Source organism: Mandrillus leucophaeus, unplaced genomic scaffold, assembly GCF_000951045.1.
Source record: "Mandrillus leucophaeus isolate KB7577 unplaced genomic scaffold, Mleu.le_1.0 Scaffold6, whole genome shotgun sequence".
NCBI classification, from domain to species: Eukaryota; Metazoa; Chordata; class Mammalia; order Primates; family Cercopithecidae; genus Mandrillus; species Mandrillus leucophaeus.
In genome coordinates, this window is record NW_012106474.1 from 5347164 (window position 1) to 5361861 (window position 14698).

The 14698-nt window shown below is 48.7% G+C and overlaps 1 protein-coding gene across 1 annotated transcript in view; it reads left to right on the top strand.

Annotated features, from left to right (window-relative positions):
* The window catches only part of RPS6KA2 (ribosomal protein S6 kinase, 90kDa, polypeptide 2), a 483976-nt gene that overhangs the window by 373654 nt on the left and 95624 nt on the right, over nt 1-14698 (top strand). Inside the window, exons 6-7 of the mRNA XM_011999666.1 lie at nt 10464-10544; nt 12501-12580. Coding sequence (XP_011855056.1) covers nt 10464-10544; nt 12501-12580 — 161 coding nt within the window. The remainder of the gene's footprint in view (nt 1-10463; nt 10545-12500; nt 12581-14698) is intronic.

The following is a 14698-nucleotide window of genomic DNA, read 5'->3' on the forward strand; positions in this document are numbered from 1 at the left end:
GTCCTGAGAACCAGGAGAGCTGGTGGTGTAAGTTCCAGTCTGAATCTGAAGTCCTGAGAACCAGGAGAGCTGGTGGTGTAAGTTCCAGTCTGAATTTGAAGTCCTGAGAACCAGGAGAGCTGGTGGTGTAAGTTCCAGTCTGAATTCAAAGTCCTGAGAACCAGGAGAGCTGGTGGTATAAGTTCCAGTCTGAATTTGAAGTCCTGAGAGCCAGGTGAGCTGGTGGTGTAAGTTCCAGTCTGAATTTGAAGTCCTGAGAACCAGGGGAGCTGGTGGTATAAGTTCCAGTCTGAATTCGAAGTCCTGAGAACCAGGAGAGCTGGTGGTGTAAGCTCCAGTCTGAATTTGAAGTCCTGAGAACTTGGTGGGGGGAGAGGAGAACAATGGTTTAAGTCTCAGCCCAAGAACCAGGCATTGATGTCCAAGGGCTGGAAAACATGAATGTCCGAGTTCAACAGGGAGCAGATTCCTCTCCCACTGCTTTTTTGTTCTCTTCAGGCCCTCAGTAGACTGGATGGTGCCTGCCCATATAGGGGAGGGTGATCTTTACTCAGTCCACCAATTCAAACGCTGATATCTTCCAGAAACGCCCTCATAGACACACCCAGAAATCACGTTTCACGGGGTCTCTGGGCATCTCTTAGCCCAGTCAAGTTGACACTAAAACTAACCACCACAATATGCTACATAATGTGACATACATATAATGTCTATTGGTGGAGATCATTTAAAAATCAGAAACACAAACACAGGCATTGCTGCCTGAAAAGAGGCACCTTGAAGAGGGGTTCCAGAAAGGAGCTCTAGTTGTGTATCATATATCCTATGCCTGCCAGGATAATCTCACAAAGTGCTTCCTCCCATGTTTTCCTGGGAAGGAAACCATGCCCTTCACAGTGGGGTGAACCTGTTGGTGTCTCCACAACCATCTCAGCCCCAGGGATTGTCTTGGGGCCATGACAGGTGAAGAGCACATGGCAGTTAGAGCTGGTACCAGTAGGCACAGGTTGCTGAACAGAGCAAAGTAAACCATGGAAACCGCATCACCCAAACCTGAAATACGGCAGGTTGGCCACAAATAGAGGGCTGACTTGAAGAACAATGAAATTTTTTTTTTTTTTTTTCCCTGAGACGGAGTCTCGCTCTGTTGCCCAGGCTGGAGTGCAGTGGCCGGATCTCAGCTCACTGCAAGCTCCACCTCCCGGGTTCACGCCATTCTCCTGCCTCAGCCTCCGGAGTAGCTAGGACTACAGGCGCCCGCCACCTCGCCCAGCTAGTTTTTTGTATTTTTTTGTAGAGACGGGGTTTCACCGTGTTAGCCAGGATGGTCCCGATCTCCTGACCTCGTGATCCGCCCGTCTCGGCCTCCCAAAGTGCTGGGATTACAGGCTTGAGCCACCGCGCCCGGCCAGGACAATGAAATTTTAACTTATCCCCAGTGCCTACCATTTATTAGTGAATCTCAAGATAGCCTAGAACATTTATTCTTTTCACATCTATAGTAGCAAGCCCCAGTCAACTTCAGACTAACCTGTTAAGTGCCAGAGAATAAACATCACAGAGAGGCTCTGGCCTGGCCCAAATGGCCTGGCTCCAGAGTCTCCACTAGTCTAGAACTACCCAACAGAAAATTGTTGCTGACATGTCCAAAGAAACCTCTTCACTTGGTTTGCTTTTTTGTGTGTCTAGATCTTAGAAATGAAAGCTCCTTGGACTCCCTGGCTGTCAAAGAGGCGGCTTGAACGTACTCAGCATCAGAAAATGAAACATTTGCTTTCACTGTCTGTTTCTTAGTGGAAGAATCACTCCATGGCTGTCAGTTGGCAGATCCATGGTTCCAGCCCTTTCATTCCATCCCTGGCTATGGGCCATGAATAACCAACACCTCCTAGGGTGGGCAATGGTGAGGTCAGTGGATTGCAGCTGTGCCCAGCAAAGCTAGAATTTGCACAGACCTGAGCATCTTCCCCAGTCCCTCTTGAAGAGTCATTTCCAGTCATAGTATTTCATATGCTGAGGGCGTTGCTTGGTGTGATGACTGTCCTTGTCCCTTGACATCTTGTTTAGTTTGTCCTTGCGTTCATATATGGAAACCAGGCATTGGTCAGTTACACCGTGTCGTCAGCAGTAATACAGCCCTGCCCTGGAGGGGACACATCCTTTTCCTGTTTTCTGCCACCCTAAAGCCAACATATACTTGTGTTAGGCCACATTGTGCCCGGGGTGTCAACCGTACAGAACATTCTTACAAAAACGTCTTCCCTGCACTGATGTGTTTAATCTGGAATATGTTCTGTTCACTGTCAGGGCTGAATTCTTCATTTCTTTATTATTATAAGCATAATGATAGTATTTGGGTATGGTATTTATTTTGGCTTTTGACCTTTTTTTCTGCTTGTTTAAGATAACCATATTTTTTTGTTTGCCTTTTAATTTTATAATCTTTTTGGATGGCCAATTTGTAAATATTTTGTAACTCAATCTGTCTATCTTTCCTGTGTTATTTCTTCCATTGCTTATATTTAAAAAACAAAAAAGATTCCCATCCGGATACCAGATAAGCGTTCACCTTTATTGTAGTTTGTTCTTGCTTTTTTTTTTTTTTTTGAGGCAGTGTTTCACTCCCATCACCCTACCTCAACTTGCCAGGCTCAAGAGATTCTCCCACCTCAGCTTCCCAAGAGCTAGGGCTGCAGGTGCACGCCACCACTCCTGGCTAATTTTTTGTATTTTTAGTAGAGACAGCGTTTTACCGTGTTGCTCAGGTGCCGAGACCAGCTCGGTTGTGGAGACCCTAACCCAGTGGCGCTAGAGGAATTAATGCCACACACATACAGAAATATAGCGTGTGGAGTGGCAAGTCAGGGGTCTCACAGCCTTCAGAGCTGAGAACCTTGAACAGAGATTTACCCGCATATTTATTGACAGCAAGCCAGTCGTAAGATTTACTAAAAGTATTCCTTATGGGAAACAAAAGGATGGGCCAAAATAAAGGGATGGCTCTGGCTAGTTACCGGCACCATGAACATGTCCTTACAGCACAGATCGCTCATGCTGTTGTTTGTGGTTTAAGAATGCGTTAAGCGGTTTTCCACCCTGGGTAGGCCACGGTGTCAAGGCCATCACGAGCATGTCACAGTGCTGCAGAGATTTTGTTTATGGCCAGTTTTGGGGCCAGTTTATGGCCAGATTTGGGGGCCTGTTCCCAACACTCAGGCTTGTCTCCAACTCTTGAGCTCAAGCAATCCACCCACCTCAGCCTCCCAAAGTGCTGGACTTACAGGTGTGAGCCACCGTGCCTGGCCAACTTTGTTTTTGTTTCGTTTTGTTTTTAAAGTAATTCTTTAATAGATCTGGGATTTATTTTAGTGTAAGATATAGGGAGGAGACCTTGTTTTGTTTTTTTTTGTTTTTTGTTTTTTTTTACTGTAACTAGATAGTCCCTTCCAAATTTGAATATAAGACATCTATCTTTCCCTAATTTTTCACCAGACTTACCAATGCTATAAAGTCAGATATGTGGCTAAACAATGTTCTTCATTCCAAATGGATGTGAATTCAATAACAGCGGTCCTGTTTAGAGGACTCTTAGATGCTCTTACCCAGAGTCAAAGACCAAGCTTTGCAAGGAGATGGCAAGATGGAGTAGGAACCCCCCTTTTCTCTGCCACGCTGCTTCACCAGGTCTCAGCTTCAGAGCATGCAGGGCCTGGCAGGTGGAACAGGGACTTCACCCAGAAGAGGAGGCACGTTGGGGTGACAGATGACCTGCCCTCCCTTGGGCCCTGCCGAGCCTGGGCCTGCTCTGCTGAGACAAAGGGCACAGCATTGGAAGCCTGGTCACATGCATCTCATGAGGTTTTCCCTGTGTGGAAGCGTTTTGAGTCTAGGGTGTGGCAAAGCCCATGGGTCCTCAATGGCAGCCCCGTTGGCTGTGTGATGTGTGACAGAGAAATTTTCCTTACTGAGTTTAACTTTGTTTGATGCCAGCAGGCAGCTCAGAGAGAGAGAGGCTTGTTGTTTAATCATCCTGGAAGGGGCGGCCTCCCCACCCCTCCCACTGTGTGTGGTCACTCCCGCCCTCCCCACCCCCGGCTTCCTGCAGAGCCCGCCTGTGTTCATGAGCCCTGTGTCTTCTGCCCAGGCCTTTGCTTTTACTTTGAGAGAAATCTTTCTGATTCCACTATGTCCTTTCTGCCTTTGGGGTCTTGGTGGTGAGTGAATAGATTCCAGGTTTGCTTTCATTAACTCCGCGAAACTCTTTGGTGCTCACACTGGCTGTAGCTATTGGAGGCTATAACTGGGGAGAGGTGGGCAATGGAGATGTGAACCCCCAAAATCTCAGACAGGTCTCAGTTAATTTAGAAAGTTTATGCCAAGGTTGAGGACATGCACCTGTGACAGCCTCAGGAGGTCCTGACAACATGTGCCTGCCCAAGGTGGTCAGAGGACCATTTGGTTTTGTACATTTTAGGGAGACATAGGACATCAATCAACATACATATGATGAACACTGGTTCAGTCTGGAAAGGTTGGACAACTGGAAGCAAAGGTGGGAAGACTCTCCGGTCTTCAGCGGGGAGGGGCTTCCGGGTCAAAGGTAGATAAGAGACAAATGATCACATCCTTCTGAGTTTCTGACGAGCCTCTCCAAAGGAGAGAATCAGATCTGCACTGATCTCAGTGAGCAGAGGGGTGACTGAATAGGATGGGAGGTGGGTTGGCCCCAAGCAGCTCCCAGCTTGACTTTTCCCTTTAGCTTAGTGATGTGGGGGCCCCAGGATTTATTTTCCTTTCACAGAGACGTTCTTTGTAACATCTTCCTTGTGAATCGTTTTGCTTTTCCTCCGTACATTCATTCTCCTCTGCTGCAGAGCCAGGGTAGTAGATACAAGAGCTCCATCCGGCAATCTCCAGAGGCTGTTGGGAGCATCCTAATGACGTCATGCCGATGCTCGTGTGAGGTTTTGCCCTTCAGAGTGTCCTCTCCGGTGCATAACTGCAGTCGTGTTTAATAAAACAAGCTCTCTTATTTTTATCTACATCAGGAACTATTTTTTCAGGAATGAATAGATAAAATGTTTTAATAAAAAAGTATATCAGAGCTTCTAAAAGTCACATCAAGGGGTTACACAGGCCCAGCTGCCGGCCTCTCTCCTGGGATGAGCAGTGTCCTCATCGCATCATCCCCGATGAATCGGCCGTGAGTCACGCGACTCCACCAGCGGCCTCCTGCAGTCCCCACCTGGTGGACTGTCTTGAGCATCTGCTGCCACCAAACACTTCTTTCACATTTCCTGATTTCTCTCTCTGTCTCCTCTGGGTCTTGCCACTGCGGACCACATCATGGTGCATCCTCTCTCCCTCCTCCTTCAGAACAACAATACCCTCACCGAGGTCCTCACCACAGTCCTCCTCTCATCCTCCATATCCTCCAGTCGTCCTCGGGCACCCTGGGCTGCTGCCTTGGGGTGGGTGTTTGCATCAGTATTTCCAGCAAAGCTCCAAACCAAGTCTTTTCCTGAGCCCTGCATGTCCTCAGCACTCAACAGGCCAAGAGTGCAGGTGGCCTGTTCTCTCCCTGCCCACCACCTGACTTCTCTCCTGGCTAATTTCTCCACCAGTCACCCATGCAGAGGGCTAGGACGATGCAGCTCCCTCCTTTTTATTCCCAGCAGCTGAGAGGTCGTGAGGTCTCAGTTCTCCCTCCTCCAGGCCAGACCTGTCCCTCTGCAGGGCTGGATAGCAGGATCCCTTTGCCCCATTCTAGCCACATTGTCCATTCCGGCCCTGTTGCTATTGCATCCTCCACATGACCTCTTAAATCTCGAGGCCCTAAACATGTGTTGTGTGAAAATCCTCTCCGTGGTCTCTCGGCTCTGCAGGCTCCTATGTCCCTGCCTGCAGGCCTCATCAGTGTGGCGCTGCAGCTCTGTGCGCCATCCCACCTGCATCCCTGAGGGTACCCCAGCTGCCACCCTTCAGGGCCATCCCTTGGCCTGTATCCTCCTGCCCAAGCACCTGGAGGCTCCCAGGTCCCCTGTAAGGCTTAGCTCCTCCTCTGTGAAAACCTCCCTGGCCGTTTCCAGTTCCCCCAGCATGCACAGCTCCCCCTGCACACAAGGGTAGGGGGTCTGGTCACCCTCTGGTGGCCCCTTGCTGCCATCGCCGCGGAGTGTCTCCCCACTGGGCTCTCACTTCCTGGAGGGCAGAGCCTGCCTCTTCACATTCCAAATGCCCAGCACAAAGGAGACTGAGAAGCAGTGATGGGAAAGGAGTGGGCCCAGGAGAAGAGGTGGGGGAGGAAAGAATTTGAGGCCAAGCAGCAAGAATTGTGACCTCACCATTCAGCCGTCTGATTTGCAAAAGGGCTAGGAAGACTGAGCCTACCTTTGCTCCCACATCTCCCCCACATCCGTGATCCTATGGCCTATTTTCCAGTTCACCTACATAGAGAAGAAAACTACCCTGACCAGCACGCAGAATCCAGATCACTAAGACATGAACCCACAAATGATAAACAGGAGCGGGTGCAAGACTAAATTCCGTAGGAGAGCCTTCCAAAAAGGTTTGCACACAATGACTACAATCAGAGAGGAAGAAAAGACTCTCTAAACTCCGGGGTCATTACTCTAGAGAGAGAATCACAGCCAGGGGTACAAAACTGTATTCTGTGAAGTGTTCTGCACGCTCCTGGCTTCTGAACACAGTCCTCCGCTTGAACAACTGGGGTAGTGGTTTCCATTCATGGCCCCTCTCATTAAATCTCCTTCAGCCCAGGTTGTTTGCTTCCCCTTTTGCCTCCCCAGCAGTTTGTCTCCTGTGCCGCAGTCCATGCTGCCCCTGTGTCCAGGAGGACAGTGCACACACGCTGGCTGGGACCTACACCAGGCCTTCACCCAGTGGAGGGGGGCAGGCAGGGGTCTGCTTCCTCCAGGCCACCAGGAGCTATCTAACTTTGAGCAGTGCTTTTTACTGCAGTGAGCCTGTTTCCTCTTCTGTAAGAACATGGGGTTGAACTGCATGCTCCCCAAGGTCTTTTAAGCAATAAAATCCTGATTCCGTTAGTTGAGGCGGGAGGAGGACCCCCCCCGTGTCCCCTTGGGCGTAAGTGATAAGAAGTCGTTCCCGCACCCTCCACCTTGGTGTTTTGGTCTTAAGGGATTAGGAACTGCAAGGACCACTGGGGAAGGAGGTACTGAGGTTCAGGGGAGACGCTAGTATCCCCCAGCTCTGCCCACAGCACCACCTGCTGTGTGCCTACTCGATGCCCGTCTAGACTCTAAGGCAAGCTTGTCCAACCCACAGCTTGTGGGCTACGTGGGGCCCAGGATAGCTTTTAATGCAGTCCAACACAAATTTGTAAACTTTCTTAAAAGATGATGAGATTTTTGGTGATGTTTTCAAGCTCATCAGCTATCGCTAGTGTTAGTGTATTTTATGTGTGGCTCAAGACAGTTCTTCTGGTGTGGCCCAGGGAAGTCAAAAGATTCGACACCCCTGCTCTAAGGAATGTCACAGGACCACTGTGATGACAAGGGTCTGGGGTTAGAAGAGGGATGGGCAGAGCAGTGGAACAGCAAGGAGAGATCAGAAAAAAAGAAAAAGAAAACAAACGAGGATCTGAACATATAATACAGGTGTCACTGCAATGACACCTGAGGCAGCACAGTGTGGGCTGGCCCCGTGTTGTTGTGGCACACACATCACCTCACAGGAGATGCAGCCCTGGGAGGTGGGAGGTGTCTCATCCGGTTAGCATATGAGGAAACTGAAGCCAAGAGTAGGACACAGTGATGCTGACAGTGAGCTGGAGTGCAGGGCCGGACACCACGGTCACCACCCGGCCCCTGGAGACACTATTACAGACCAAACGGGAAAGCAAAACCGTCCCAACACCAAAGACAAAGGCAGACTTCAGAGAGCCTGAATCCTGGGTGTGAGCATTAAAACCAGGAGTTGAGACAGTGAAGCTCAGGGACCCAGGAATGAGGAAGAACTTTCTCTTTTTAACTGTGGTAAGACCTATATAACATAATATTGATCACTTTAACCACTTGTAAGTGAACAGTTCAGTGACATGAATACATTCACAATGTTGTCCTCACCAGTATTACACCCAAAACCTTTTTATCATCCCAAATGGAAACAGTGACTTCCCGTTCTCCCTCTTCCAGCTCCTGTTCACCACGATTCTGTTTTCTGTCTCTCTGAATCTGACTATTCTGGGTAGCTCTTATAGCGGGATCATACAGTAGTTGTCCTCTTGTGTCTGGCTTATTTCACTTAGTATAATGTCCTGAAGTTTCATTCATATTGTGTGTTAGAATTTTACCCTTTTTTGAGCTGAATAATATCCCATTGTGTGTGTGTGTGTGTGTGTGTGTATGTGTGTGTGTTTACTACAGCATCACATTTTGTTCATCTGTTGACGGACACTTGGGTTGATTCCTCCTTTGTCTGTTGTAAATAATGCTGCCACGAACATGGGTAGATGAACCTGTTCAAATCCATGCTTTCAGTTTTTTTGGATGTGTATCCTCTGAGCAGAATTGCTGGGTCACACGGTAATTCTGCTTCTTTGTGAGGAACTACCACACTATTTTCCACAGTGACTGTGCCATTTTACACTGTCATCAGCAATGCACGATGGTTCAAGTTCTCCACATTCTCCCAGTTTGTTATTTTCTATTTTCTTCTTATTATTGTAGCATTCTTGGTGAAAAATTTCTCTTTTTTTTTTGAGACGGAGTCTTGCTCTGTCACCTAGGCTGGAGTGCAGTGGCGCGATCTCAGCTCACTGCAAGCTCCGCCTCCCGGGTTCACGCCATTCTCTTGCCTCAGCCTCCCTAGTAGCTGGGACTACAGGCGCCCGCCACCTCGCCCGGCTAATTTTTTTTTTGTATTTTTAGTAGAGACGGGGTTTCACCATGTTAACCAGGATGGTCTTGATCTCCTGACCTGGCGGTCCACCCGTTTTGGCCTCCCAAAGTGCTGGGATTACAGGTGTGAGCCACTGCGCCCGGCCAAGAATTTCTTAAATAAAACTTCAGCAGTGTGTGTATCACAAGACCTAAATATGGATAAATTTAAATACCTGGCCCATGATACAACACTTACCATATTTGTCCCAATAGAAATGTTTGAAGAAATTTTCTCCCGTCACTCATGGGGCTGTGTGAGGTCCCGGATACTGCCCTGGGTATAGCAGCTTGCTCAGGGGAATACTAAAGCTGTTCTTACTCAAGTGGTGCTCTTTGTTTGTTTGTTCATTTGTTTTTGCACCAAAACTAATTACATCTGTATTCCCAGATGGCCAGACTTGAGATAGTGTGAGCACTAAGAAGAATATGTAACTGTTGTAACACACTAAATTCAACAGAAAGTACATGGTCCATGGTTATCTTCGTGGAGAGGGAGAGAAGGAATCTTCCTCTTGATTTCCAGTTCCATCAGAAATGTGTGAACACGGCTGTTCTGTAGCCCTGAATGATTCAGGCAGGGATCACATATGTATGCTAACACCATTGGATGAAGGATTGCTAGGGAACCCACCGATCACTCCATGCCAGGTATCAGCCCACAGATGCTTGTTACTTACAAAGGGACATGAAGACCTTTTCCATGGAGAGATGGTGACCTGCCACCTCAACCACCCATCACGTTTAGCATCACACAGAGAGGGCGAGCCCAGCAGGCACCCCTGATCTGAGGAGGCTAAAGTACAGGCATCACCTGGTGACCAAAAATGTTTATCCCCAATCTTATCACGCCTCCAGTTTACAAGAAATACAAGCGTTGTAGAAAGCAATTGAGCAACGATCAGACGAACCCAGAATGTGGAACATTCTACAGACAAAAACTGACCTGGACTTCCCAAAAAGTCCATGAAAAAATACAGGGCAAGGGAATAAGTGTGGGACCATTGTCTTCTAGGAGCAAAACAAAGACATTTAACAACCAGTATAATTGAATTGGATACCTAGGTCAGGAAAACGCCGTGGAGGAGAGGACTGAATATAGATTGGATGTTAGATGTGTCATGGAGTGATTGCTGGTTTTCCTATGTGTGACAGTAGGTGTTAGAGTTATGCTAAGAGACTGTCCCTATTCTTAGGAGACACCTGCACGTGCACCTCAGAGTAACATGTCGTGCTGCCTACAGTTTATTTTTAATTTTTTGGAGAGCTAGAGATGCGTTTTATATATATATGTGTGTGTGTGTGTATGTGTGTATATATATGTATATCTGTATATATATAAATAAAATATAGTTTGCTAGAAAGCAAATATATTAAAATGTAAGCAGTTGTTAAATCTAGGATTATTGTACAACTTATTCAAGTTTTGTATATGTTTGAAATGTTTAAGTTGGCAGGAATTATATCTAATATTTCATGTTCAGTGTTCCTCAGAACTCTTATTTCCTGCCTCATGAAAGCCTTTATCTTTCTACTTTGCAGTTCGGGACCGAGTGAGATCGAAGATGGAGAGAGACATCTTGGCAGAAGTGAATCACCCCTTCATTGTGAAGCTCCATTACGGTAAGTAGAGTCAAAATGACACTTTAGAGAGGACCCAGGGCAACCTTCTCCAGATCAAAGAAAACTGAAAAAGAAATAACAGATCAGAAAGAAGAAAATCTTTCCCATACCATAGAGTCCTGCCCTGCCTGGGGATGAAGGTGCCTTCTATCCTGATTGCTTAGTCTCTTCTGTATTTATTTTCTTTGAAAGAGCAAGAAGCCCTGTTTTCATCTCAAAGATCTAATTTTAGATGGGGTATCCATTATTAAATTGTTACCATACCATTGATAATTTAGAAGATCTCAACCTAGATTGGGGTGAATCTATGACTTATTTTTGTGTTGTTTTAGAATAAAAAGCTCTATGACCCAATAATTTCTTTAAACCAGAAATGGTAACACCTTCTTCATTTCAAATGAATATCATGTTTAAAGACAGTAGCTCATTGACCCCTCAAAACTTCCATTCAAGGTAGCTTATTATTTTCATGTTTCGAGGCTCAAATAATTAACCAAAGGCCACACAGCTGCTTTGCCACACAACTTCTCTTCCTTTGCTGTCTGCCTTTTTATCCCAATAGAGAAGCAGTAAGTGAAATCTTCAAATTAAAAAAAGATGGGATGAGATGGTGGCTGCAGACTCATGGCTTACTGCATTAAACTTTCCCACCTAATAATCCAGACCAAACTAAGCACAGAAGGGAACAACAATAAAACCAGTAGTTTGTTCTTGGTTGCAAAGGACAAGGTGGTGTGTCGGGGAGGTGTTAAGTGAGATTTGCGTGAATCTGAGGACAGGATGAAGGAGGCCTGCAGAAGCTGGGCATACCCTGCTGTTCCTTCTGGGCCGTGGACAGTGCAGTTGCAAACCTCTACCTCCTGGCAGAGGAGGCCGCAGAGGCTGCCTTTGCAAAACTGCCCTCTCCGCTGCCGCCCAGCGGCTGGTGTCAAGTCCCATCCCACAGGTCATTTACGTTACTTGCTAGCGTGTTTTCTGAAGAAATTTAAGAACTGGGCGTCCTACAAAGAGCTTTAAACAGACCTCCACATCACCTCGGTGGTGATGTGATGTGTCTCCACCTGCCTGTCAAGCCCAGGATGAAGCATTTAATGCGCACTCAGTTTACACAGTTCTGGCAGAGGGCTTTCTAGCTAGAGGCTATGTTTCCAAAACCCCCACATTTATGATGTTTCTCGCATTTACTTTTAGAAAATAAAACGTTTTCTAGTATGCAGGGATATTGGGATCCCTTCCAGCCACACCTCCTATGTAGATAAAATAGACACCACGCGGTGCCTCACCAGTGCTGCCGCAGCAGCCATCGTCACAGCAGCGATGGTGACGGGCTTCTCTAGACCCTCCCGTGCTCATGCGCCCTCTCAACAGAGGCAGGTCCTTGCTGAGGGTGGGCAGGAGCTGTGTAGCCTGCCTGTGGCCTGAAACAGAAAGTCTGCAGTTGCAGCTCACAGTGACCAGACCTCGGACGTGAGCCCCATTGTCTTGATGTATAAATAACTGGGCCGACCCGTCACCAGAACTGCCGAGAGAGGAAGGCAGGGGGTTCCCTGGTACCAGAGTGGAGTTCTGTAGGAAGAAGGCACTTCCATAGGGCAGAAAGGACACGTCCTCCGAACCAGAGCCACCTTGAGGCTGCTCACTAATGCATTACGACGAAAGCCAGCAACGACAACAGCTTGAATATGCACATCTTTCTCCCCGTGTATCTTTCAATTCCTTTGCAATTGAAAAAGGGAAGGAGGGGAGAAAAAAGAAAGATGAAAAAAATCTCAAGACCCCCTAAAACAGTGAGAGAGGGGCAGCCCTCACAGTGTCAGACCCCCTCTGCTGGATGCGGGGTCCTACCATTTCTCAAGTGGCTCAGCCTCCCGGAGTAAGCGGCACCTTGAGCAGGGAGAAGCCAGAGCCACAGGACATTCGACAACCTGCCAAAATGCGGGTCTCTCTCCCCCACAGCCTTTCAGACAGAAGGAAAGCTCTACCTGATCCTGGACTTCCTGCGGGGAGGGGACCTCTTCACCCGGCTCTCCAAAGAGGTGAGCGGCCACCACGTTACACAAGAGGGCGGGCAGGAGCTTCCGTCTAGGACTAGAGGGAAGGAGGGGTGGAGAGCACTGAGAGGAGATGAGCACGTGCGAGAGTGCGTGTGTGTGTGGGGTGCATGTGTGTATGAGAGTGCATGTGTGTGGGGGGGTGCATGTGTGAGTGCGTGCAAGAGGGCATGTGTGGGAGGGATGTACATATGTGTGTGCAAGTGTGCATGTGTGGTGTGGGGATGTGTGGGTGAGACTGTGCATGTGTGGGGTTTGCATGGGGTGTGAGCGCATGTGCATGATGTGTGGGGTGTATGTGTTTGCGTGTGTGTGGGGGTGTGTTCATGGTGTGTGGGGTTGTGTGTGCATGGTGTGTGGGAATGTGAGTGTGTGTGCATGTGTGGGGTGTGCATGTGTCATGTGGGATAAGTGTGTGGTATGTGTGTTGTGTGTATACGTCAGGTGTGTGATTTGTGGTGTATGTGATGTGTGCTGTGTGTGGTGTGTGTACTGTGTGTATATGTGGGGGGTGTGTTTGGCATGCTGTGTACATGTGTGGAGTTGGTGTGTGTGGTATGCTATGTGTGGGGTGTGTGGTATGCTGTGTGCATGTGTGTGTATGTGGGGTTTGTATGTGTGTGGGTGTGTGTGTGCTATATGTGGTATGTGCTTTGTGTGATGGGGCGTGTGTGTGTGTTTGACATCCTGTGTGCCTGTGTGTAGGGTGTGTGTATGTATGAGCTGTGTGTGTGAGCTGTATGTGGTGTGTGCTATGTGTGATGTGGGGTGTATGTGTGTGTTGGGCATGCTGTGTGCATGTGTAGGGTTGTGTGTATGTGTGTTGGTGTGTGTGTGAGCTGTGTGTGGTGTGTGCTATGTGTGATGTGGGGTGTGTGTGTGTTGGGCATGCTGTGTGCATGTGTAGGGTGTGTGTATGTGCGTATGTGTGTTGGTGTGTGTGTATGCTGTGTGTGGTATGTGTGGTGTGTACTATGTGTGATGTGGGGGGGTGTGTGTGTGTGTGTGTGTGTTTAGTGGTGCTGTGTGCATTGCTGGCTGGTTCTAAGGAAGCTGCACAAGTGGCCCTAGCAATCGTCTCAGGTGACGCCAGCAGCGCCCCTGCAGCTCCAGTACCATAAGTCACGCTGTTGACCTCTCGGCTAGAGCAGATGGAAGGCGCAGGTCAGTGGATAGGAGCGGCTGGGAAAGACTCACAGGGTCTGACTTTCCGTCCTGGGAAGAGGGAGGTATTGCTAAGCCGCCGCACATTGGCGCTGTTTACTGCACGCCCCAGGGCTTCTCCTTGACCTCCAGTGCCTTAGGTGGGAACTCTCCAGGATGCAACTTCACCGCATCCCGAGAGCCCCGTGGCCCTGATTGACATGAAAAGCACCCCACTTCGTGGTATGGCAAAAGGCATATTCTGCCCATGGCAGTGCCAGTGCCAGGCTTTCCATTCTGACGATCCTGCTTGTTCGTCTCTTACACAAAGGAGGAGTGGCCAAGGTGCTTTCACAGCAACGGTGGCCTTCACACCCCCCACTCCCTTTTCCCCACCTTCCCCTTTTCAGCAGGAGACCCCTCTGTCTTGCACAAAGCCCCAGAAGAACAGTAAACCAAGGCAGAGCTGCTCATGAGGCGGGCCCAGAGGGTCCCAGAGACCATGGCTGCCCTGTCCCTCTGCGTCTATCAGTCCCTCGGGCAGTGGTGCACGTATCTGTGGGACTCCGTGCATAGAGGAAAATCACTGGGCCGGGAGAACCTGATCCAAGCTCTACACGAAGCCCTTTGGCCCCTTCCTGTGCCACCTGCTGTGCGCCCATTTCCAAAGATGCTGGAGCCTGGCATCTGCCCACTCCTCGTGTGGTATCATCTGTTGGTTTGTCCGCTCCCCTCTCATCCACAGGGAGTCAGTCCATTTGGGGTCTGGTTTTGTCCAGCAACTGCTATGACACGCCTGTGGTTGGGCGCCCTGACCAAAAAGACAACAGTAATCAGCGAAAAGCCCAGCAACTCTCACGTGGGAATGTGTCTCCCCTGAGGGCCTTTATTTCAGAGTAGGCGGAAAGTTGTCCCGGGCGGGCACCACAGATTCGTGGAGTCGGTGGGAACCTGCGGAAT